At 50.2% G+C, this 26,351-nt stretch overlaps 2 protein-coding genes across 4 annotated transcripts in view; both read right to left on the reverse strand.

The window, feature by feature from the left end:
• Positions 1-26,351, reverse strand: part of LOC127048474 (uncharacterized) — a 490,241-nt gene that overhangs the window by 229,827 nt on the left and 234,063 nt on the right. The window lies entirely within an intron of this gene.
• LOC127048462 (putative SCAN domain-containing protein SCAND2P) lies at positions 6,475-25,476 on the reverse strand. 3 transcript variants are annotated; one of them, XM_050948320.1, is made up of 3 exons: positions 21,724-25,476; positions 13,799-13,868; positions 6,475-6,705 (listed from the first exon to the last, which is right to left on the reverse strand). In XM_050948320.1, the coding sequence occupies exon 1, from the start codon at positions 24,850-24,852 to the stop codon at positions 23,827-23,829; it is 1,026 nt and encodes a 341-aa protein (XP_050804277.1). In that variant the 5' UTR covers positions 24,853-25,476; the 3' UTR covers positions 6,475-6,705; positions 13,799-13,868; positions 21,724-23,826. The 3 variants fall into 3 exon arrangements, with proteins under 3 accessions (XP_050804277.1, XP_050804276.1, XP_050804278.1); XM_050948319.1 differs by lacking the exon at positions 6,475-6,705 and adding an exon at positions 12,136-12,684; XM_050948321.1 differs by lacking the exons at positions 6,475-6,705; positions 13,799-13,868 and adding an exon at positions 19,434-19,538.

Here is a 26,351-nt window from a genome sequence, read left to right on the forward strand (position 1 = left end):
TTCAGGTAGGCAAGGCCTTGAAAATCTTCATTGTTATATTTGAAAGACTCTCATTCAATAGATCAGCTGCAGATAGAATAGCTACCAATGTGCATAATGCAAATAAATGTCAATTCTCACTTTTTTGACAAGGCTAACAAAACGGCCTGCAGCACAAGACCAGGATTAGAATGTCTTGAGCCTATTAACAAGACAGTGGATAATCCTCATTAAGAAATGGCTTTAGGAAAGCCTGCATTCTGATTGGTTCAATAGCCACAGCCTAATATCCTGGCTAAACACCATCAGTCACAACCAGTTTTTTTATTGAAGTGTCAGATAAAAGCGATGCCCCTTTAGCAGCAATTGGGCATTGAAGGTGCAGAGTTTGTGAAATGCTTAGACATCCTTGGCTAAAGAGATATAGCTATGCAGATTGCTATTGTTTATTAATAGTGACTTTGTAACATTCCTTGATTTCCAAACAGCAGAAAACACTGCCATGTATACAGTGCATTTTTCAAAAAAAATCAAATATCTTTGGGTTTTTAAAAAACCAATCTAGATTACTAACCATGGTCTCTATTTGGTAAGCAGCTCCCTGCTGGCAAATCTCTGCATAGATGTCACCTGCACAGGATCAGGGCCCATGTTTGTGCTCATCATTACCTATCCGCTCCTCCCTTTTGTCTATTTAAATGTACGTTATAGCCTCTAAAAAAATCCTTCCCAGAAGTCTTGCTTCTCCCTTCTCCTCTCTCTGCTCTGTTATTTCCTTGTCTCTCCTCTGCTTTTCTCTCGCCTCCTGTTCTGTTCTCTTTCTGCTCCTGGCTGTGGGGCATTTTGAAAGGCTGTTTTAAAAGGGGAAGTGACTGCTCTGCTGGGCTACCTGGCTCAGGGCCAAACCTTCAGTGTGGAGGAAAATAGATTCAGGAGGTTTTTTTTCAGCTTGTTCTAATATGAACTTCTCAGTTTAAAGGAACTAGTAGTAAGTTTAAAAATCTGATTGATTTTCGAAGCTGTCCAGGGGACACAGCTGACTGGATTTGAAGAAAGCCTCTATCTTGAGAGACAGAATTCCTGAACTATATCACAAGTGCACACAAACCACTTTGGATTATTACAGTGTTTTGGTGCTTGTGTTACTTTCTAGTCAATTTCCTTCTGAGCCTCCCAAACAGTTCCCTAATGATGCAAGCTTTGGGTTACATGCATAGTAGGAGGCATGTTTGTGTGTTTAAAAATGGATTCCTCTAAAGTTTAACAAGTCTTTCATAGAATATCAGGGTTGAAAGGGACCTCATCTAGTCCAACTCCCTGCTCAAAGCAGGACTCATCCCCAGCTAATTTTTTTTGTCCCAGATTCCTAAATGGCCGCCTCAAGGATTGGGCTCACAACCCTGGGTTGAGCAGGCCAATGCTCAAACCACTGAGCTATCCCTCCCCGTCTTTGTCGACTGCCAATGGGATTTAGGCTGCTAAGTGCCTAAATTCCATTTGAAAGTAATATTTAGAGGCCTAAATCAGCTAGAGGTTGTGACACTGAGCACAGCAATGCTGAAATACTTTTAAAAACCTGTGCCCCAGTGCACATCCCATTACAGGAGTAAATTCCACAGCCTTTTCAGTATTGTACATGACTCTTTTCTGTGTCCCTCATTTTGGTCTCTGTTACACATTGCACCCTGCATTTGGGACTGGGCAAGTTGAGTGGTATGCCCCCAAAGAGTTTACAAATTTAGCATCTGATGAGAGACAAGAAGTGGATACAACAAAGAGAAAGGGAGGACAAGATAAGAGTGAAATAATCACACTTACTAGTTTACTATCACAAGTATAGTCACAGCACACTCTGTGCTTAATCAAGTGTTTGGTAGTCGTTACAGCAGAAGTGGTAATTGAATCTAACGTTGTGTGAGCAGTACTATCACAAACTCTCAGATCATCCAGGACAATCTCTGGAGAGCTTTACAGACGACTGGAGAAAACATCATCCTGCCTTTCCCTCAAGCAGAATGCTGGAAGGAGATAGATTAATCTAACACTAATCAAAAGGCTTTTCTGGAACTTCCCCCTTCCTTCATTCTCCTTCCACTGGGAGGTTTGGGCACCATGTATACTATGCAATCTACAGGGTATAACGTGTCTCATACTTAAAAGTGGTCAATATTGGCATAGAACAGTTCAGTCTTGCCTGTGTGAGTGGAGCCAGTCTGTTCTTTTAAAACCATATAAATGAACAGCCTTCAGACCTGGTCTTTATTAAATAAACTGACTAAAACTGTGTGCAATAAGCCACACACTGTACCAAGCCTCATGTTCCCCCCGCCACCCCCACACAAACGCTAGGAAGGGCTGGCCTTATTTATGTTTTTTTGATGTCACCAGGCTCTGTGGAGTTCCCTCCTCTAAAACCCAGAAGCATCGCTGGCACCATTTCCCGGTAGTTCACGGACTGGTAGGTGCTCTGGTGGTTTTGACTCTGCTCAAAGAAAGAGCACCAACCATAAAAGCTCTTGGTCAATAAGGCCTTGGCTGGACAGATGTAGTTACTTGAGTGCAAGTTTCTTTTAAGTCACAGCTTCGTTGTTTTTGTGCAAGTCTGTGTGGATGCTCTTCTTTTGTAGCAAGAGGATCTTATTTCAATTTTGGTTAAGCTGACTGGGTTTTTTTAATAAGCTACACCAAAATAAGACACCTTATTTCAAAATAAGGGCTTGTCTCTAGGGAAACTAGGGAAATCAAGAGTATTGATAAGAGTCAATATACAGTATGAGAGGGAACAAGGACAAAGAAAATGGTTTTCAAACTTTTTGGTGTCAGGGGTATTTCTTAATACACATTTTTCATTCTCATTTCATATGAAATCTCCGCTGTACCAGGAAATGTGCATCCTTTAGAGGCACAGTCAGGCCTGTTCCACTGCTATGGGTTATCAGCCCCTTGAGTTCAAAGCCAGGCATTCAGGGTGAGGAGGAGCACCTGACTGGACCTATGCATGGGCCTTGGCAGGTATGGGAAAGCAGCGTAAGATATAAAAGCTCCCTGCCTTCAGTCTGAGGAGGGGAGAGCCAGCTATAGGGCTTCTGGAAAAGAGTGTAACTAAGGGTTAGGTAGGACTGGTACTAAGAGAGAGATGGCAAAAGGGTCAAGGCAGGAAGTAGCCTGTGGAAGCTAGAACAGATAGCTGCTCCTCTGTATGCAGAGTCTAGGGGCCTGTTCCTGGTCTAGAGGGAGGGACTGGGCTCTCCTATATCTCAGCTGGGAGTGATGGTGAGTGGCAGTCAGGTTAGGCAGAAACCACCTGTGAGTAAGTGAAAGGATTTAGAGCTGGTTTATCTGCATCAGTTTGATTATTATTTGTGTCATTGTAGTGCCTAGGAGCCCTAATCATGAACCATGAGCCCATTGTGCTAGGTGCTGTACAAACACAGAACAAAAGACAACCCTTGCCCCAAAGGGCTTGCTTGAATACACACCTCTTGTTCTTTCGTGCAACTCTTCGTGTGAACACTTAAGGTGTGTCTCTATGGAGACTTAGGGCAGGTCTACACTACAAATTTATAGATTGTAGCATATCTAGTGGAGACCCTCTAGTCTAGTGGTTTTCAAACTTTTTTTCTGGCGACCCAGTTGAAGAAAATTGTTGATGCCCGCAACCCAATGGAGCTGGGGATGAGGGGTTTGGGGTATGGGAGGGGCTCAGGGCTGGGGCAGAGGGTTGGTGGAGGTGAAGGCTGAAAGGTGGAGCTGGGAATGAAGGGTTCAGGGTGTGGGAGGGGGCTCTGGGCAGGGGGTTGGGGTGGGGGCTGAGGGTGCAGGCTCTGGGCTGGGGATGAGGGGTTTGGGGTGCATGAGGAGCTCTGGCTTTGAAGGGGGGACTCAGGGATGGGGCAGGGGATTGGGGCTTACCTTGGGCAGCTCCCGGTCAGCGGTGCAGCGGGGGTGCAGAGGTAGGCCTCCTGCCTGTCTTGGTACGGCAGGCTGCACTACACCCCAGAAGCAGGCAGCAGCAGGTCCGGCTCCTAGGCGGAGGTGCGCATGTGGCTCCGCACGACTCTCTGCCACAGGCACCGCCCCAGCTCCCATTGACCAGTTCCCGGCCAATGGAAGTATGAAGTTGGTGCTCAGGGCAGCACCCACAGCTCCATGGTCCTCCCGTCTAAGAGCCGGACCTGCTGCTGGCCACTTCTGGGGCGCACGTCGTGTCAGAACAGGTAGGGACTAGCCTGCCTTAGCCAGGCAGCACCACCAATGGGACTTTTAACGGCCCGGTCAGCAGTGCTGACCAGAGTCACCACAACCCAGCGCCTGACATTCTGAAACCCAGTTCTGGGTCGCGACACACAGTCTGAAAACTACTGCTCTAAGCCAATGGGAGAGAATTGTCCTGTCAGCTGAGAGGTGCTAGCTATGTCAATGCGAGAAGCTCTCCTGTCAACATAGCACTATATACACAAGGGGGTTAAGGCTGGTATAACTACATTGTTCAGGGGTGTAGATTTTTCACAGCCCTGAGGCCTGGTTTACACTACAAGTTTATATCGAATTTAGCAGCATTAAACCGAATTAAGCCTGCACCCGTCCGCACAACGAAGCCCTTTATATCGATATAAAGGGCTCTTAATACCGATATCTGTACTCCACAATGAGGGGAGTAGCACTGAAATCGGTATTGCCATTTCGGATTAGGGTTAATGTGGCCGCAATTAGACGGTATTGGCCTCTGGGACCTATCCCACAGTGCACCATTGTGATCGCTCTGGACAACAATCTGAATTTGCATGCACTGGCCAAGTAGACAGGAAAAGCCCCACAAACTTTTGAATTTCATTTCCTGTTTGCCCAGCATGGACAGCTGAGCAGCACAGGTGATCATGCAGTCTGAGAATCGAAAAAGACCTCCAGCATGGACTGCATGGGAGGTACTGGATCTGATCTCCATAGAACTCCATTCCAAAAGATGAAATGAAAAAACATTTGAAAAAATCTCCAAGGCCATGATGGAGCGAGGCCACACTAGGGACTCAGTACAGTACCGTGTGAAAGTTAAGGAACTCAGACAAGCCTACCAGAAAACCAAAGAAGCAAACGGAAGGTCCGGGGCAGAGACGCAAACATGCCACTTCTACGCTGAGCGGCATGCAATTCTGGGGGGGGCCGCCAACACTACCCGACCCCTGTCCGTGGATTCCGAGGTGGGGGTGGTAATCTCAGCCATGCCTGAGGATTCTGCAGATGGGGAAGATGAGAAGGAGGAAGAGGAGGACGAGCTTGCAGAGACCACACAGCACTCTGTTCTCCCCAACAGCCAGGACTTTTTTCTCAGCCTGACAGAAGTATCCTCCCAGCCCTCCCAAGGCGGTATCCCAGACAGTGAAGCCATGGAAGGGACCTCTGGTGAGTGTACCTTTGTAAATATAAAATATGGTTTAAAAGCAAGCTTTTTTTAATGATTAATTTGCCCTGAGGACTTGGGAGGCATTCGCAGCCAGTACAGCTACTGTTAACGTGTCTGGGGATGGAGCAAAAATCCTCCAGGGACATCTCCATGAAGCTCTCCTAGAGATACTCTAAAAGCCTTTGCAGAAGTTTTCTGGGCAGCGCAGCCTTATTCCGTCCTCTGTGGTAGGACACTTGACCACGCCATGCTAGTAGCAAGAAATCTGCTATCATTGCATGACAAAGCCTGGCAGCGTATGGTTCCGGTGTTTGCTGGCATTCAAGCAACATCTGGTCTTTATCTCGCTGTGTTATCCTCAGGAGAGTGATATCGTTCATGGTAACCTGGTTGAAATACGGGAATGTAATTAAGGGGACAGAGGTGGCCATTCCTACTGGGCTGTTTGCCTGTGGCTGAAAAAAAATCCTTCCCTGCAGTTAGTCAAGCGAGGGGAGGAGGGAGTGATTGGCACTGAGCTTTTTTGCGTTTGGCTAGCAGGGATCTTCCCTGATACCAGCCACACGGTACGGGGGAGGGTGGCTAGCAGAGATCTTCCATGATACCAGTCACGTGGTGGGGGGTGGGGTAAAACAATCATCCCAGAGAATTGGATGCGGGGCGAGTTTGGTTTCTGGTGCTGCACGTTAACAGGAAAGCTGCAGCATTCAACGGGCTTTGCTTGGTATGTGAGAAAGGAGGGCACTGGATATATGAAGGCTGCAGAAGCTGAAAGACAATGGCTTACCATGGCCGCATGCAAGCTGAATTCTGATGCCCGGACTTGCATCTGTGATCTCTAACACCAAAGCCGCAGGCACTCAATATTAAGATGCAAAATGCGACCTTGTAGTGAGATCACATGTGCTACGTAAGGTGAATAGTGTTGTTTACCACGAAAGAGTATAACCATTGTTCTGTAAAATGTATCTTTTTAAATACTTCTCTCCTTTTTTTCCCTCCCTCCTGCAGCTGCAAATTTTTCAAGCCTCCCTCCTCCGTCCCGAAGGCTATCTCAGATAAGGCGGAGAAAAAAAAGGATGCGAGACGAAATGTTCTCGGAAATCATGGAATCGACCCACAATGAAAGAGCTCATCTGAATGAGTGGAAGGACGTTGTTTTAAAGTATAGGAAAGATGCCAGTGAGCGTGAGGACAGGAGGGATGAACGTCAGGAGAGGAGAGACGCTCGAGATGAGAGGTGGTGGCAGGAAGATCAGAGGAGGCATGATGCAATGCTGGGGCTTCTGCGTGATCAAACTGACATGCTCCGGCGTCTGGTGGAGCTTCAGGAATGACAGCAGGATCAAAGAGTGCCGCTGCAGCCCCTGTATAATCACCCTCCCCCCTCCCCAAGTTCCATAGCCTCCTCACCCAGATGTGTAAGAACGCGTGGGGGGAGGCTCCGTGCACCTGCCACTCCACCCCAGTGGACAGCCAAACCAAAAGGCCGTCATTATTTTGAACTTTTTTAGTGGCCTTTTCCTTCCCTCCTATCCTCCTCCCAAACCCCACCCGGGCTACCTTGTCAGTTCTCTCCCTCTTTTTATAATCAATCAATAAAGAATACATGATTTTTAAACGATAGTGACTTTGGGTACGTCTACACTACAGGATAAATTTGAATTAGCTTAAACTGATTTTATAAAACAGATATTATAAAGTCGATTGTGCGCGTCCACACTAGGCACATTAATTCAGCGGTGTGCGTCCATGGTCCGAGGCTAGTATCGATTTCCTGAGTGTTGCACTGTGGGTAGCTATCCCGTAGCTATCCCATAGTTCCCGCAGTCTTCCCTGACCCTTGGAATTTTGAGTTGAGACCCCAGTGCCTGATGGGGCAAAAATCATTGTCGCGGCTGGTTCTGGGTAGAGCCTCACCCCTCCCTTCCTGAAAGCAGCAGACAGCCATTTTGTGCCTTTTTTCCTGGGTGAACTGAGCAAATGCCATAGCACAGCAAGCATGGACCCTGCTCAGCTCAATAGCGCAATCGTGGACGTTGTAAACACCTCGGAATTCTCATGCTGTCTATGGTGAACCATGAACTGCAAACACAGGAGAGGAGGAGGCAGCTACGGCAGCGTGGCGACAAGAGTGATGAGGACATGGACACTGAATTCTCCCTAACTGCGGGCCCCTGCGCTTTGGAGCTCCTGCTGGTAATGGGGGAGGTTCTACCCATTGAACGCCGATTTTGGGCCCGGGAAACAAGCACAGACTGGTGGGACCGCATAGTTTTGCAGGAGTGGGACGATTCGCAGTGGCTGCGAAACTTTCGCATGCATAAGAGCACTTTCTTTGAACTTTGTGACTTGCTTTCCCCTGCCCTGAAACGCCATAATACCAAGATGAGAGCAGCCCTCACAGTGGAGAAGCGAGTGGCAATAGCCCTCTGGAAGCTTGCAATGCCAGACAGCTACCGGTCAGTCGGGAATCAATTTGGAGTGGGAAAATCTACTGTGGGGGCTGCTGTGATGCAAGTAGCCAAAGCAATCATTAAGCTGCTGCTACGAAAGGTTGTGACTCTGGGAAACGTGCAGGTCATAGTGGATGGCTTTGCTGCAATGGGATTCCCTAACTGTGGGGGAGGCGATAGATGGAACCCATATCCCTATCTTGGCACCGGAGCACCAGGGCACCCAGTACATAAACCGCAAGGGGTACTTTTCAATGGTGCTGCAAGCACTGGTGGATCACAAGGGACGTTTCACTAACATCCACGTGGGATGGCCAGGAAGGGTTCATGACGCTCGGGTCTTCAGAAGCACTGTTCTGTTTAAACAGCTGCAGCAAGGGACTTACTTCCCGGACCAGAAAATAACAGTTGGGGATGTTGAAATGCCTGTCGTTATCCTGGGTGACCCAGCCTACCCCTTGATGCCCTGGCTCATGAAGCCATACACAGGCAACCTGGACAGTGGTCAGGAGCTGTTCAACTACAGGCTGAGCAAGTGCAGGATGGTGGTAGAATGTGCATTTGGCCGTTTAAAAGCCCGCTGGAGAACGTTACTGACTCGCTCAGACCTCAGCCAAACCAATGTCCCCTTTGTTATTGCTGCTTGCTGTGTGCTCCACAATCTCTGTGAAAGTAAGGGGGAGACCTTTATGGCGGGGTGGGAGGCTGAGGCAAATCACCTGGCCGCTGATTACGCGCAGCCAGACACCAGGGCGATTAGAAGAGCACACCAGGAAGCGGTGCGCATCAGAGAAGCCTTGAAAACGAGTTTCATCATGGGCCAGGGTACAGTGTGACTGCTGTGTTTGTTTCCCCTTCATGAACCTCCCCTCTTTTATTGACTCCTCCTGTAAGCAACCCACCCTCCCCCTTCGATTACAGCTTGCTTATGGAAGTAAAGTTACTATCGTTTAAAAAGCATGTATTCTTTATTAAAAGTCATTCCCTGTAAGCAACCCACCCTGCCCCTTCATTTAAAAAGCATGTAATTATAAAAACAGTAAGAGAAATAACAAGGTATCCCGGGAGTGGTTTGGGAGGAGGATAGGAGGGAAGAAAAAGGCCATCAATGTAATGACAGCCTTTTGGTTGGACTGTACACGGAGGTGGAGTGGGCTGGTGCACAAAGCCTTCCCCCACGCGTTCTTACGTGTCTGGGTGTGGAAGATATGGAACATGGTGAGTACTGAGGGTGGTTAAACATGGGCTGCAGCGGCACTCTGTGACCCCACTGCTCCTCCTGAAGATCCACCAGACGTCGGAGGATGTCAGTTTGATCACGCAGCAGCTCCAGCGCTGCATCCCGCCACCGCTGATCTTCCTGCCACCTACACCTCTGATCTTCCTGCCGCCACCTCTCATCTCGAGCGTCTCTCCTATCCTCACGTTCACTGGCATCCTTCCCGTACTTTGCTACCACGTCCTTCCACTCCCCCAGATGAGCTCTTTCATTGTGGGTTACTTCCATGATTTCTGTGAACATTTCATCTCATGTCCTCTTCTTCCTCTGCCTTATCTGAGCTAGCCTTCGGGATGGAGTAGGGAGGCTTGAAAAATTTGCAGCTGCATGAGTAGGGGAAAATAGTGATAGAAGGATTATAAAAGATACATTTCACAGAACAATGGTTATACTCTTTCACAGTGAACAACACTATTCACCTTATATAGCACATGTGATTTCACTACAAGGTCACATTTGGATTCTTTTAGTATTGAGTGCCTGCGGCTGTGGTGTAACAGATCAACACAGACGCAGGTCCAGGCATCACAATTCAGCTTGCATGCGGTCATGGTAAGCCATACAAAGAGGCATACAGCTTCTCCCTGTGCTGCTTCTTTAACAAGGAGCAACAGACACCAAACCCTAACCCTAACCCTGGAATTGCTTTACCTCTCCCCCCACCGCATGGCTGGTATAATGGAAGATCACTGCTAATCACCCCCCCTTTCTCCTCCCACCCCCCCCCCCACCGCGTGGCTGGTAGCTGGGAAGATTCCTGCTGGCCAAACGCTAAAAAGCTCAGGGCCATTAACTCCCCTCCCCTCCCCCCGCTTGGCTACCTGCAAGGAAGGATTTCTTTTAAGCAACAGGCAAGCAGCCCAGTAGGAATGGCCATCTCTGTCCCCTTAATAAAATTCCTTAATTTCAACCAGGTTACCATGAACAATATCACTCTGCTGAGGATAACAAGAGTGAGATAAAGAACGGATGTTTCTTGAATGCCTGCAATCACCGGGACCATACGCAGCTAGGCTTTGTCATGCAATGATACCCGATTACTTGCTACATGCATGGCGCAGTAAAGTGTCCTACCATGGTGGACGGAACAAGGCTGCCTTGCCCAGAAACCTTCTGCAAAGGCTTTTGGAGTACCTCCAGGAGCGCTTCATGGAGATGTCCCTGAAGGATTTCCACTCCATCCCCAGACATGTTAATAAACTTTTCCAGTAACTTTACTGCCCGCGAATGCATCCCAAGCCCTCAGGGCAAATCAATCATTAAAAAAAGCTTGCTTTTAAACCATGTTTTATATTTACAAAGGTACACTCACCAAAGGTACACTCACCAGAGGTCGCTTCCATGGCTTCACTGTCTGGGCTAGTGGCTTGGGAGGGCTGGGAGGGTAATTCCGTCTGGGTCACAAAAAGCTCCTGGCTGCTGGGGAGAATGGAGTGCTGTGTGCTCTCTGCAAGCTCTTCTTCCTCTTCCTCCTCCTCATCTTCCCCGTCCGCATAATCCTCAGACATGGCTGAGATTATAACCCCCACCTCGGAATCCACAGACAAGGGGGGGTAGTGGTGGCGCAGCCCCCTAAAATTGCATGCAGCTCAGCGTAGAAGTGGCATGTTTTTGGCTCTGATCCAGATCTTCCGTTTCCTGCTTTGGTTTTCTGGTAGGCTTGTCTGAGCTCCTTCACTTTCACTCTGCACTGCACTGAGTCCCTGGTGTGGCCTCTCTCCCTCATGGTATTGGAAATTTTTTCAAAAGTTTTTTCATTTCGTCTTTTGGAACAGAGTTCTGTTAGTACTGAATCCTCTCCCCATATAGCGATAAGATCCAGTACCTCCCATGTGGTCCATGCTGGAGCTCTTTTTCTATTCTCAGGAGACTGCATTGTTACCTGTGCTGATGAGCTCTGCATGGTCACCTGTGCTGATGAGAGCTCCACGCTGGCCAAACAGGAAATGCAATTCAAAAGTTCGCGGGGCTTTTCCTGTATACCTGGTCAGTGCATTAGAGTTCAGTTACCTGTCCAGAGCGGCCACTGGTGCACTGTGGGATACCGCCCAGAGGCCAAAAACTTCGATTTGCGGCCACACTAACTCTAAATCGATATGCTAATATCGATTTTAGCGTTACTCCTCTCGTCGGGGAGGAGTACAGAAATCGACTTAAAGAGCCCTTTAAATCGATTTAAAGTGCATTGTGGTGTGGACGGGTACAGCGTTAAATCAATTTAACGCTGTTAAAATCGATTTAACAGCGTAGTGTGGACCAGGCCTTTATTTCCTTAGAAAGCAGCAAGCTGTGATCGAAGGGAGAGGGTAGGTTGCTTACAGGGAATGAGTCAGTCAAGGGGGCGGGTTTTCATCAAGGAGAAACAAACAGAACTTTCACACCATACCCTGGCCAGTGATTAAACTGGTTTTCAAAGCTTCTCTAATGAGCACCGCTTCCTGGTGTTCTCTTCTAATTGCCCTGGTGTCTGGCTGTGCGTAATCAGTGCCCAGGTGATTTGCCTCAGCCTCCCACCCCGCCATAAAGGTCTCCCCCTTACTCTCACAGAGATTGTGAAGCACACAGCAAGGAGCAATAACAATGGGGATATTGGTTTGGCTGAGGTCTGAGCGAGTCAGTAATGTGCGCCAGCGTGCCTTTAAACATCCAAATGCACATTCTACTACCGTTCTGCACTTGCTCAGCCTGTAATTGAATAGCTCCTGACTACTGTCCAGGCTGCCTGTGTATGGCTTCATGAGCCAGGGCATTAAAGGGTAGGCTGGGTCCCCAAGGATAACGACAGGCATTTCAACATCCTCAACTGTTATTTTCTGGTCTGGGAAGTAATTCCTTTGCTGCAGCTGTTTAAACAGAGTAGTGTTCCTGAAGACGCGAGTGTCATGAACCTTTCCCGGCCATCCCATATTGTTGTGATCCACCAGTGCTTGCAGCACCTTTGAAAAATACCCCTAGCGGTTTATGTACTGGCTGCCCTGGTGCTCCGGTGCCAAGATAGGGATATAGGTTCTATCTATCGCCCCGCCACAGTTAGGGAATCTCATTGCAGCAAAGCCATCCACTATGACCAGCACATTTCCCAGAGTCACTACCTTTTGTAGCAGCAGCTTAGTGATTGCTTTGGCTACTTGGATCACAGCAGCCCCCACAGTAGATTTGCCCACTACAAATTGATTCCTGACTGACCGGTTGCTGTCTGGCGTTGCAAACTTCCAGAGGGCTATTGCCACTCGCTTCTCAACTGTGAGGGCTGCTCTCATCTTGGTATTCTGGTGTTTCAGGGCAGCAGAAAGCAAGTCACAAAGTTCAAAGAAAGTGCCCTTACGCATGCGAAAGTTTTGCAGCCAATGGGAATCATCCCACACCTGCAACACCAGTCTGTGCTTGTTTCCCGGGCCCCAAAATTGGCATTCAATGGCTAGAACCTGCCCCATTACCAGCATGATCTCCAAAACGCCATGGCCTGCTGTTTGAGAGAATTCTGTGTCCATGTCCTCATCACTCTCGTAGCCGTGCTGCCATAGCCACCTCCTCCTTGCCTGGTTTTCCAGGTCCTGGTTCAGCATAGACTGCATGAGAATCATAGACTATTAGGGTTGGAAGGGACCTCAGGAGGTCATCTAGTCCAACCCCCTGCTCCAAGCAGGACCAATCCCCAGATTTTTACCCCAGTTCCCTTAATGGCCCCCTCAAGGATTGAACTCACAACCCTGGGTTTAGTAGGCCAATGCTCAAACCCCTGAGCTATCCCTCCCCCCCGCGAGGTGTTTACAACATCCATGATTGCTGTCTTGAGCTGAGCAGGCTCCATGCTTGCCGTGGTATGGCGTCTGCACAGTTCACCTAGGAAAAAAGGCTCGAAACGGTTGTCTGCCGTTGCTTTCACTGAGGGAGGGGTGAGGCTGTACCCAGAACCACCAGTGACATGGTTTTTTCCCCATCGTGCATTGGGATCTCAACCCAGAATTCCAATGACTGCGGGAACTATGGGATAGCTATGGGATAGCTACCCACAGCGCAACACTCCGGAAATCGATGCTAGCCTCGGTACATGGACGCACACTGCCGAATTAATGTGCTTAGTGTGGCTGCGTGCACTCGACTTTATACAATCTGTTTCCAAATACTGGTTTCTGTAAAATCGGAATAATCCCATAGTGTAGATGTACCCTGAGAGACTTAGTTATACTGAAGTAAGTATGTAGTGTAGACCAAGTCTTAGTGTGGCACACTGGTTGTATGGACCCTGCTGTCATGCATTAGAAATTCCATAGTGTGTTTTGACCTTCTGCTCTTTGCAGTAAGGCAAAGCGCACTAGGAAAATTTTAGTGTGCAGTAGCAGAGGCCACATGGCCAGCTCATGCGTGGTGGGCTAGTATGCTCTACAGTCACAAGCTGGCTTGCTGCTCACTAAGACAAACCCTTATTTTGAAATAACGTGTCTTATTTTGGTGTAGCTTATTAAAAAAAAACAACCAGTCAGCTTAACCAAAATTGAAATAAGATCCTCTTGCTACAAAAGAAGAGCATCCATGCAGACTTGCACGAAAGCAACGAAGCTGTGACTTAAAAGAAACTTGCACCCAAGTAACTACATCTGTCCAGCCAAGGCCTTATTGACCAAGAGCTTTTATGGTTGGTGCTCTTTCTTTGAGCAGAGTCAAAACCACCAGAGCACCTACCAGTCCGTGGACTACCGGGAAATGGTGCCAGCGATGCTTCTGGGTTTTAGAGGAGGGAACTCCACAGAGCCTGGTGACATCAAAAAACCATAAATAAGGCCAGCCCTTCCTAGCGTTTGTGTGGGGGTAGTGGGGGGAACATGAGGCTTGGTACAGCACAGTTTTAGTCAGTTTATTTAATAAAGACCAGGTCTAGAAGGCTGTTCATTTATATGGTTTTAAAATAAGAGATTGGCTTCACTCACATACTCTTATATGACATAATTCTAAAGCAATATTGATCTCTTTTGTTTTCTTTCAATGTCTACCTTTTTCAGATTTATTTCATTCTATTCTCATTTGAAATCAGCTTCAATAGTTACTATGAAGTTTTTCAAATTGTTCCTGATGGTGAGGGAGAGCACACTTTTGCAGAAAATGGGACTGCAGAGAGTTTTGATCCATATGCAGCATATACTACCTTAGCATGCCATCACAGGCTCTTCTAAGAAAATCAGAGCAGAGCTGTTGAAAGACTTTTTCTCCCCAGCCCTAATCTTTTTTTTTTTTTTTTTTTAGGATTTCTAATTTGTCACTGTGAAAAAGAGAATAGGCACAATACTGGAAACATGACATGGAAGTTTACCTGTGAAGTATTTATCTTTTAGATTTATGTCAGTAGTGGGCAACCTGTGGCCCACATGCAGCTGGTCAGGATAGTCCACTGGCAGGCTACCAGTTTGTTTACTTTTGCACAGCCTCCCGCAACTCCCAGTGCCCACGGTTTGCTGTTCCCGACCAATGGGACCTGTGGGAAGTGGCACATCCTTGCAGGCCGGGAGGGGGTGTGGTGTGTGCGCTGTGCGCTGCCCCCCACCCCAAATGTCCCTGCGGCCAATGGGAAACTGTGGGGGCAGCGCCTGGGGACAGCAGCACGTGGAGACCTCTGAGCCGCTGCTGGAGGGTGTGCCCCAGGTAAGCATCGAATCCCCCATCCACTTCCAGAGCCTGCACCCATATCCCTAAATGCCCTTCTGCACCCCCTCTCACAACCAAACTCCCTCCCAGAGCTTGCACACCTCGCCACCTCCTCCTCTCCTACCCCCTGCCCCAGACTAGAACCTGCACCCAGCACCCAAACTTCCTCCCAGAGCCTGTACCCCCCCTTGCACCCACACCCTGCACCCCACACTCCTCCCCCCAAACTCCCCTCACCCCTCCTTCTGCACCCACTTTTGCCCCCAAACTCCCTCCTGGAGCCTGCACCCATCACCCCCTCCTGCCCCGACCCCCTGCCCCAGCCCAGAGCCTGCACCCAACTGTCATAAACAGATAGCTAAGGGTTAATGTCTCTTTCACCTGAAGCACCTGACCAGAGGACCAATCAGGAAACCGGATTTTTTCAACTCTGGGTGGAGGAAAGTTTGTGTCTGAGTCTTTGTTTTCTGTCTGCCTGCTTTCTCTGAGCTTTGGAGAAGTAGTTTCTACTTTCTACTCTTCTGTTTCTAAGTGTAAGGACAAAGAGATCAGATAGTAAGTTATATGGTTTCTTTTCTTTGGTATTTGCATGAATATAAGTGCTGGAGTGCTTTGATTTGTATTCTTTTTGAATAAGGCTGTTTATTCAATATTCTTTTAAGCAATCGACCCTGTATTTTATCACCTTAATACAGAGAGACCATTTGTATGTATTTTTCCTTTCTTTTTTATATAAAGCTTTCTTTTAAGACCTGTTGAAGTTTTCTTTACTGGGAAATTTCAGGGAAATTGAGTCTGTACTCACCAGGGAATTGGTGGGAGGAAGAAATCGGGGAGATCTGTGTGTTGGATTTGCTAGCCTGATTTTGCATTCCCTCTGGGGGAATAGGAAAGTGCTTTTGGTTTCCAGGACTGGGAACGGAGAGGGGGAGTCACTCTGTTTGGATTCACAGAGCTTGTGTCTGTGTATCTCTCCAGGAGCACCTGGAGGGGGGAAGGGAAAAAGGATTATTTCCCTTGGTTGTGAGACTCAAGGGATTTGGGTCTTGGGGTCCCCAGGGAAGGTTTTTCAGGGGGACCAGAGTGCCCCAAAACACTCTAATTTTTTGGGTGGTGGCAGCAGGTACCAGGTCCAAGCTGGTAACTAAGCTTGGAGGTTTTCATGCTAACCCCCATATTTTGGACGCTAAGGTCCAAATCTGGGACTAAGGTTATGACAAACACACAAACTTCCTCCCAGAATCTGCTCCCCAGACCCCTCCCAGAGCCCAACCTCTCACTCTTTCTGCACCCAAATTCCCCACCCAAACCAAGGCCGTCCCAGAGCCTTAGGCAGGTGGGAGGGGGAGCTTGCAGGGGGAGGGGAGGATTCTGGGTGTAATGGGCACCACCGAAATTTCTACAAACCTGCCGCCCGAGTGCATACTATCTATAATAAAATATTATTTACGCTCCAAACCCCTCAAGCAGATAATCCCAGTCTTTTTTCTAGGCAGACATCTCTCTTCGTGTTTGCTTCTCTATCCTCTGTCTTCTCCAAGACCACTAATAATGTTGAGTAAACACTTCGGACACAGAGTGACAACAAGCTATATGTGCGAAAGAGAGAGAAAGAATTTTTCCAGAAAAAAGACTAGTAATGTCTAGACAGGCATTGAGAAAGTGAGAAAAACTAGCCTATATTCAAGCAAACATAATGAATACCATAGGCTTTAATAGCCTATAAATCATATATGCACATAGTTTGAAATAACTTGCTTACCAACAACTCAGAATATTTTGATATATATGTATATCTTAGAATCATAGAATCATAGATTAGGGTTGGAGGAGACCTCAGGAGCGTGAGTAGTCAGGACCTCATAGAAGAAATGGTTGTAGGGGACAACCTTAGTTCGAGTGATCATGAGCTAATTCAGTTCAAACTAGATGGAAGGATAAATAAAAATAGATCTGGGACTAGGGTTTTTGATTTAGAGTTGGACCTTGCAAAGGGAATTAAAACCAATAGTAAAAGGTTCTCTAGCCATATAAATAAAAAGAAAACAAAGAAAGAAGAAGTGGGGCCACTAAACCCTGAGGATGGAGTGGAGGTTAAGGATAATCTAGGCATGGCCCAATATCTAAACAAATACTTTGCCTCAGTCTTTAATGAGGCTAATGAGGAGCTTAGGGATAATGGTAGGATGACAAATGGGAATGAGGATATGGAGGTAGATATTACCACATCTGAGGTAGAAACCAAACTCGAACAGCTTAATGGGATGAAATTGGAGGGCCCAGATAATTTTCATCCAAGAATATTAAAGGAACTGGCACATGAAACTGCAAGCACGTTAATAAGAATTGTTAATGAATCAGTAAACTCAGGGGTTGTACCGTACGCCTGGAGAATTGCTAACATAGTTCCTGTCTTTAAGAAAGGGAAAAAAAAGTGATCCGAGTAACTATAGGCCTGTTAGTTTGACATCTGTAGTATGTAAGGTCTTAGAAAAAATTTTGAAGGAAAAAGTAGTTAAGGACATTGAGGTCAATGGTAATTGGGACAAAATACAACATGGTTTTACAAAAGGTAGATCATACCAAACCAACCTGATCTCCTTTGAGAAGGTAACAGATTTTTTCGACCAAGGAAACACAGTTTATCTAATTTACCTCAATTTCAGTAAGGCATTTGATACGGTTCCACATGGGGAATTATTAGTTAAATTGGAAAAGATGAGGATCAATATGAAAATTGAAAGGTGGAAAAGGAACTGGTTAAAGGGAAGACTACAACGGGTCATACCGAAAGGTGATCTGTCAGGCTGGAAGGAGGTTACTAGTGGAGCTCCTCAGGGATCAGTTTTGGGACCAGTCTTATTTAATTTTTTTATTACTGACCTTGGCACAAAAAGCGGGAATGTGCTAATAAAGTCTGCAGATGACACAAAGCTGGGAGGTATTGCTAACACAGAGAAGGACGGGGATATCCTACAGGAAGATCTGGATGACCTTGTAAACTGGAGTAATAGTAATAGGATGAAATTTAATAGTGAAAAGTGCAAGGTTATGCATTTAGGGATTAATAACAAGAATTTTAGTTATAAATTGGGGACACATCAGCTGGAAGTAACGGAGGAGGAGAAGGACCTCGGAGTATTGGTTGATTACAGGATGATTATGAGCCGCCAATGTGATATGGCCGTTAAAAAAGCTAATGCAGTTTTAGGATGCATCAGGCGAGGTATTTCCAGCAAAGATAAGGAGGTGTTAGTACCGTTACACAAGGCACTGGTGAGACCTCATCTGGAATACTGTGTTCAGTTCTGGTCTCTCATGTTTAAGAAGGATGAATTCAAACTGGAACAGGTTCAGAGACGGGCTACTAGGATGATCCAAGGAATGGAAAACCTGTCTTATGAAAGGAGACTCAAAGAGCTTGGCTTGTTTAGCCTAACCAAAAGAAGATTGAGGGGGGATATGATTGCTCTTTATAAATATGTCATAGGGATAAATATTAGGGAGGGAGAGGAATTATTTAAGCTTAGTACCAATGTGGACACAAGAACAAATGGACATAAACTGGACACTAGGAAGTTTGGACTTGAAATTAGACGAAGGTTTCTAACCACCAGAGGAGTGAAGTTCTGGAACAGCCTTCCAAGGGGAGTAGTGGGGGCAAAAGACATATTTGGCTTCGAAACTAAGTTTGATAAGTTTATGGAGGGGGTGGTATGATGGGATAGCCTAATTTTGCCAATTAATTTGGCAATTGATCTTTGATTATCAGCAGGTAAGTATGCCCAGTGGTCTGTGATGGGATGTTAGATGGGATGGGATCTGAGTTACTACAGAGAATTCTTTCCTGGGTGCTGGCTGGTTGTAGATGTCCACAGTTGGGGGTTGCCCCTCTCTGGGGCGGCTGGGAGCCAGGCCGTCTCACTACCTGGGGTAACAACGACAGCTCAGGGCTCCGACTCTCCGACAGGGGCTGAGCGACCACTTCAGTCTATTAGGCCCCGGCCCTCGGTCAGGGCGGGGCTGCAAACACTAATGCAGGGCTCAGACCCTCAAGCGGGGGCTGAGCAGTCGTTTCAGTCTGTTAAGCTCAGGCCCTCAGTCAAGGCAGGGCTGCAAATAACATGTCAGGGCTCAGACCCTCAGGCAGGGGCTGAACAAACAGTTCAGTAAATTAAGCCCGGGCTCCTAGGCCTGAGCGTTAGGGCAAGGGGGAGACAGCCACCCATGAGTGAGGTGGCGGGAGGGTGCAGGCCCGTCCACTCCTCTGTGTCCCAGCCCCGGGGCCCTAACAGCAGCAGGCAAGCTGCTGCTGTGTCAGTGGGGATCCTGGCCGCAACACACTGACATTGGCTCCGGTTCTGCTGCAGCCAGACTAGGGTCGGCTGCCCCCGGGCTACTTCCAAACTACCCCTCGGGGCCTACCTTGATCCTGGGGTCGTCCTCTGCAGGGTTTAGGTGCATGGGTTCGTCACGGCCGGGGCTGGGTGGTAGCTCCGGCAACTCCTCCGGGTAGAAGTCGCGGGGGAGCTCTGGCGGCTCTTCCGGGTAGCAGGTGTGGGGGAACTCCTGCAGCTCCTCCAGGTAGCGGGCGCAGGGGAGCTCCGGCAGTTCCTCCAGGTAGCGGGCGCGGGGGAGCTCCGGCAGTTCCTCCAGGTAGCGGGCGCGGGGGAGCTCCGGCAGTTCCTCCAGGTAGCGGGCGCGGGGGAGCTCTGGCCACTCTGGGCGGCTACCCTGGGCTGCGGGAGCTTCCCAGTCCTGAGCTCCCTGAGGGGAGCAAGGACTGAGGAGAAACGCATGGTACTCAGTGAGAGGGCTGAATGAGACTAACAAAGGAGAGGAAACAGGGTGGGGAATGGGAGTATTTCCCACACCGATGGCAGTAATAACTTCTGAGGAAAAGGGTGCTGAAGGGAAATCTTGCACCCTAAGAGTGAAACGCGAAGCTCCAGTATCTATTAAGCAAGAGATAGGCACTTTGTTTATAATACAAGAACTGAAGGGCCAGTTTGATCGACTGGCTGACAATTAAAAAAAAAGCTTGGTTCGAAACTCCCTCAGGATGAGGAAAATGCTTAGGAGGTCGTGAGGGACAGTTTCTTATGAGATGGCCTTCCTGCTTACAGTAGGCGCAGCAGTTTTACGAGGGCATTTATCCTTCCAGTGTCCTACTTGCCCGCACGAAAAGCAGGCACCGGGTTTAAGTGGGAGGCTTACCAGGGGCTTCACCCTTTGCAGGGGCTTCACCTTTTTTGTCCCTGGTACCTGTTTCTGTTTGGGCAACCTTTTACTAGTGTCCTGCATGGTTTGAATGTGCAGAGCCATAAACTTGGACTCCGTCTTGTCCTTTTCCCTTTCCAGTTGCCTATAAAAGTGTTGTGCCGCAGCTAAAATACCCTCTAAATTTTTTCCTTTCCGATTAGCGACTGCAATTATGGGAGGGTGAGAGGTATCTTGACCTTCCCCTTTATCAATGGCTACCAGTGGGGGCCACTGTTTATATTTCATAAATAAGTTATTTAAATAATCTGGTGGGGATAAAGGCGGCAGCCTAGAGGCCGCCGCTCCCCAAAGAGGGGCTCCCGGACCAGCTGCAGACTGGCCCGACAGTCCCTGGACACGGACTAGCTTTTTCTGAGTTTTCTGGGCACGGACTAGTTTTTTCTGAGTGAACGTTTAACTTTTCTTGGGAGTCCTTAAGACCTCTTATTTGGAATTCATGGTGCCGTTTTACTGTCTCATTATGCCAATTAAGATATGCATTGAACTGCCCCTGCAGTACGGCGTTGGCAAGAAGTGCACCTTGCAGATGCACAATTCTGTCAAGGTTGAAACTTCCTTCTAGGGGAAATTGCAATTTTGGATAATTTTTGGTACACCAATTCCATTTCTTTAAGTATTTACAAGTCGACGGACTATAATGTACATACATATATGCAGCAGGCGTGCCTTTAGGCGGAACTGGGATGCCTTTGGATCCGTCAGTCCCCATTCTTACTTCAGCCCGCTTTCACTCAAGCCACACACACAAGGGAATGTTTACTTGGATTGCCATGGTTCTAACACCAATGGCCTCTTTCCTGCCCCTGGCAGGGGCAAAAGGGTAGGTTTCTGTGGGCCAGAACCACAGCTGGAGACCTACAAGGGAAAAGAGGTGAAGGGGGGCGGGCATCCTCAGGGACTTTTACCCTAATGGAAAGCCCGTGGTCCCCGCACGCCTTTCATCAGCCCAGAGCACCAGCCTACAAGCCAATGGTGCCTCTGTAGCTATCGGGTCGGTGGTGCGGTTTCCCGGGGCTCCCCTCCTCTCTGAGAAGGGAAGGGAGCTTATGGCTCTGGGGGGCAAAGAAAGGGACCCCGCAGTCCTTAAAGGACAGTACTCAGGGAACGGTCACAAGGTCATAGGTCATGGAAGGGAAAGGGAAAAAGGATGGGGAAAAATGCACGCACCTCAGCTGGATAGCCACTTACCAAGGCCTGCCAGCTGGGAAGCTTCACAGTCTCTCCAAGCTCAGCTGCGGGGCTTGCTTTCGAGACACTCCCGGTCACGAGCTTTCGCTTCGCAGGAGGCTCGGGCGTCTTCCCACAGCTGTCACTCACACTGGCCGCTTGGCCCCCACACACACAGGCACGTTCTTGACATAGCTGTCAAGGCAGGAAACCTCAAAACCCGGGTCCCCACCAATCCTGGTAGGAAGGGGACCCCCGATCAACTCCCAGGGCGTATTAGCCCAAGAGTGGATCAGGACTCTCCGGACCAAAAGGAGCACGGTCCGTATGCTGCCGGCGAACTTGTCAGATACCTTAAGACTTTAAGAACCTTGGAAAGACCTTAAGAACCTCGGAGAAAGGGCGTCAGGCCTGTCTGAAATTTAAAAGTTCGAATCCAGCTTGTGACTTACCCCCAGCCGGTGCCTATGGGCCGGTCTCTCTCCAGACCCCAATAGAGATTTCAAAAGGTTTCTTACCTCTTGGGTGGGCCTGGGGTGTGGGAGGAAGCCGTCTGCGGTTCTTCGGTCCAGGGGGGTCATCCGTGGAATCCGTAGTCACGGCAGCAAATTGTTTTACTTGTCCATTCCCTATGGTATACCCCAGGTAGGTCGTTTCTTGCCAGCCAATACGGCACTTCTTTGGGTTGGCAGTTAACCCGGCTGCCCGCAGGGACCTCAGGACTGCTGCTACCCGTGCTAGGTGGTTCTCCCATTGGCGACTATAAATAACCACATCCTCAAGGTAGGTGGCTCAGATCAAGGGTGGTAATGTAACGGGCCTCTCCCAACCGGACGAGCAGCTCATCTACCCAGGGCATCGGATAGGCGTCGAACTTTGAGATGACATTGACGCATCTGAAATTGATGCAGAACCGTCGGGTGCCATCGGGCTTTGGTACCATCACTACCGGGCTGCGCCATTCGCTTTGTGACGGTTCGATGACTCCCAAGTCCAGCATGGCCCGTACTTCCTCCTCGACGACCTGTCGCATGTGATATGGCAGGGGCCTGGTCGCGTCTCGGATCACCATCCCAGGCTCTGTCTGAATTGTATGATGGATGAGGGTGATCCCGGTTGGGTTGTGAAGGTGCGGGGGAAAGCTTGTAGGAGACACTGGGTCTGTTTCAGTTGTTCCACAGTCAGGGTCTCTCCAAGCTGGGGCCCTCCAAACATGTTACCTGGGGACCCAGCTCGGGTTCCGGTGGGTATGGGTTAATTAACAGTCCCTCTCGCTCCCGCCAAGGTTTGAGAAGGTTCACATGGTAGCGTTGCCTTTTCTTGCATCGGTTGGGCTGGTAGATCTCGTATGTGACGGGCCCGATCTTTCGGATCACCTCATAAGGCCCTTGCCACAGAGTCAAGATCTTTGATTCACTGGAGGGGAGGAGGAGCAAAACCCGATCTCCGGGTTGGAAGTCGTGAGTCCGCGCCTCACGGTTGTAGGTCTGGGCCTGAGCCTCCTGGGTAGCCTTCAAATTCTCACGCGCCAGGGCCCCAGCCTTTGTAAGGCACTCTTGGAGCTAGAGTACGTATTTTAAGAGGCCCTGGGCTGGGGACGGGGCTTGCTCCCATGTCTCCCTCATTAGGTCCAATAGGCCCTGTGGGCGTCGACCGTACAGTAGTTCAAACAGAGAAAATTTTGTAGATGACTGAGGAACCTCCCGAACTGCCAGGAGCAGAGGTGGAAGCAACTGGTCCCATCAGCGGAGATCTTCTTGGGGGAACTTGCGTAGCCTGTTCTTAAGGGTCCGGTTAAATCGTTCGACCAACCTGTCGGTCTGGGGATGGTAGACCGACATACGTAGTTGCTTGATTCCCAGGAGCTCACACACCTGCTGCAACAGCCAAGAAGTAAAGTTGGTGCCCTGGTCTGTGAGGATCTCCCGGGGCAAGCCTATGCGGGCGAAGATCTTCACGAGCTCACCTGCGATGCTGCGGGCCGTGATGTTTTGGAGGGCTATTGCCTCGGGGAACTGGGTAGCATAATCCACCATGACCAATATATACTGAAACCCAGCAACACTTTTGGGGAGAGGCCCCACCAGGTCCACGGCCACACGCTCAAAGGGGGTTTTGATCAAGGGCATGGGGACCAGGGGCGCCTTGGGGGTCTGTGCAGGAACAGCCAACTGGCAGTCTGGGCAGGACTTACAGTAGTTCCTCACCTCCTGGTGTATACCGGCCAGAAGAAGCACGTCAATATCCAGGACAGGGTCTTCTCATGGCCCAGGTGTCCGGCCGCCAGGATGTCGTGGGCTAGTTTCATGATGGCCCGCCGATGACATTGAGGCACGAGGAGTTGGGTCTGGGATTCTCCCGTGCAGGGGCCCCTCTCAACCCGATAAAGGCCCTCCTGCCACAGTTCAAAGTGTGGCCACCGGGCCACCCGGTGTGGATCGATGACGGTGCCCTCAACAGTGGCCAACTGCTCGTACGCCCGCTTGAGTGTGAGATCGGCCCGTTGATTGTGGCAAAAGTCAGTGTGAAGCGAGGGCTCCCCAACAGCTTCCGGGGGAGAGTACTCCGATTCTCCCGTCGGTTCGGTGGGGTTGGGTGCTTCCCCTTCCTCTGCCCCAGTCTCAGGGGAGGTCTCCTTCCAAGGCTGGTGTGACCCTCGGGCGTTCCCTGGTGTTGCAGCGGAGGACTTCTGGGAACTCTGGCCAGTCCCGCCCCAGGATCACTGGGTATGCAAGGCGCGGTGCTAGACCTACCACCATCGGTTGGGTGACCCCACCCACGGTTAGCTGGGCTTGAGTACTGGGGTACAGCCGTATGTCCCAGTGGATACACTGTAGCTGGATCATCCCCAGGCGGGTGTTGGCCTGGGGGCCTAAGTTTTGGCGGACCAGCGTCTGGTCACAGCCTGAATCAATGAGGGCCACCGTTGGGTAACCCTCCATGACCACTGGCACTGTGATCTTGGCGGCTTGTGGACGTCGGACATGGGCTTCCCCTGAGCAGACCTGGCCAAAGTGGCACTCCATCGCTGTGCAGTCCCATTGTAAATGGTCATACTCCCTGCAGGAAAAACAGGGCCCAAGGTCTGTCCGTCCCAGACATGGACTTGTTCCTGCGACTCCCCGGGGAGGGTTCCGGTTGATCCTCCGAGCAACTGGAGAAGGTGCTGGAGCTTGTTGCCCTGGGGCCTCCGCTGGCCGGGTTCGGGGCTCCAGACTCCGGGAGGAAACTTGGGAGTCAGTCCGGGCGGGCGCCCCCCTCTTCTCTGGGTTAGGGTGCCTCACTCCGGGTGGAGCTGCTCTTACAGTCGGACCCACCGGCGCCTCAGTGGCTAGAAAGTCCTCCATCAGGGTAACGGTGGTGGCTAGCGTCGCCGGGTGATGGCGGAGGACCCAAGCCCTTCCTCCCGGCGGGAGTATGTGGGTGAATTGTTCCAGCACGATTTGTTCGGTAAGCTCCTCCGGAGTTCGTCTTTCAGGCTGCAGCCACCGCTTGCATGCTTCCCTTAGCTCCTGAACCACCATTTGGGGCTGGGCCCCTGTGGGGTAGGCCAGGCTCCAAAACCGCTGCCGAAAGGTTTCTGGACTCATGTCCAAGGCATCTAAAATTGCGGCTTTTTCCTGACTGTAGTCCCGAGCCACCTCCATGGACAGACCCCGATAGACCGTCTGAGCAGTTCCAGTCAGTTACGGCACCAGGAGGGTAGCCCATTGGTCCGGGGCCCAATCAGCAACAACCACCACCCATTCAAACGTGACGAGAAAAGCTTCTGGGTTGTCGCTGGGGCTCATTTTCGTTAGCCAGATAGGCGAGGCATTGCCGGGCGGTCCCGGGGGCCCCACCGGCTGGGACTTGGCAGGATGGGGCAGCAAGGTCACCAACTGCTGCAGGCATTGTTGCTGGTGGTCTCGGTTCTGGCATCCCAGTTCCAGGATCAGCTGCTGCTGCTGCATCCCGAGCTGCTGGACCAGTTGCTGCTGCTGTTGGTTCTCTGCCAAGAATTTCATCAGCTTGTCCATGTCCATGGCTGCCGCAGGCAAGTCTCCTCAGATCCCTTCTGACAAGGATCAGGGTTCGGGATGGAGTCCCTACTTCTGGTACCACGTGTAGACGTCCACTATTGGGGGTTGCCCCTCTCTGGGGCGGCTGGGAGCCAGGCCGTCTCACTACCTGGGGCAACAACGACAGCTCAGGGCTCCGACCCTCCGACAGGGGCTGAGCGACCAGTTCAGTCTATTAGGCCCCGGACCTCGGTCAGGGCGGGGCTGCAAACAACAAGTCAGGGCTCAGACCCTCAGGCAAGGGCTGAGCAAACAGTTCAGTATATTAAGCCCAGGCTCCTGGGCCTGAGCGTTGGGGCAAGGGGGAGATGGCCACCCGTGAGTGGGGTGGCAGGGGGACGCGGGCCTGCCCACCCCTCTGCATCCCAGCCTGGGGTCCTAACAGCGGCAGGCAAGCTGCTGCTGTGTCAGTGGGGATCCTGGCCGCAACACATTGACATTGGCTCTGGTTCTGCTGCTGCCAGACTAGGGTCGGCTGCCCCCGGGCTACTTCCAGACTCCCCCTCAGGGCCTACCTGGATCGTGGGGTCGTCCTCTGCAGGGTCCAGGTGCATGGAGGGTAGGTCCGGCAACTCCTCCGGGAAGTCGGCCCAGGGGAGCTCCGGCGGCTCTTCTGGGTAGAAGGCGCAGGGGAGCTCTGGCGGCTCCTCCAGGTAGCAGGTGCGGGGGTGCTCCGGCAGCTCCTCCAAGTAACGGGTGTGGGGAAGCTCCGGCCACTCTGGCGGCTACCCTGGGCCGCGGGAGTTTCCCAGTCCCGAGCTCCCTGAGGGACGTCCGTTCGCTCCGGCTGCTGGCCTCTGACTGAGCTCTGAGGGCCCGCCTTTATAGTTCCGGGTCGGGGCCTGACCCTTTGCGGGGCAGGCTCAGAGCTCTTTAGGTCTGCCCAGACCGGCCTCCGCGGGGCTCTTCCTCCCCTGGGGCGGCTGGGAGCCAGGCCGCCTCACTACGCTGGTGAGTCTTGTCCACATGTTCAGGGTTTAACTGATCTCCATATTTGGGGTCGGGCAGGAATTTTCCTCCAGGGCAGATTGGCAGAGGCCCTGGAGGTTTTTCGCCTTCCTCTGCAGCATGGGGCACGGGTCACT

This window comes from Gopherus flavomarginatus, chromosome 3 (genome assembly GCF_025201925.1).
Source record: "Gopherus flavomarginatus isolate rGopFla2 chromosome 3, rGopFla2.mat.asm, whole genome shotgun sequence".
Classification (NCBI taxonomy): Eukaryota; Metazoa; Chordata; order Testudines; family Testudinidae; genus Gopherus; species Gopherus flavomarginatus.

Coding starts and splice junctions, on each gene's coding strand:
- LOC127048462 (XM_050948320.1), bottom strand. CDS start 24,852: ATGGAGGTGGCTCGGGACTACAGTCAGGAAAAAGCCGCAATTTTAGAT.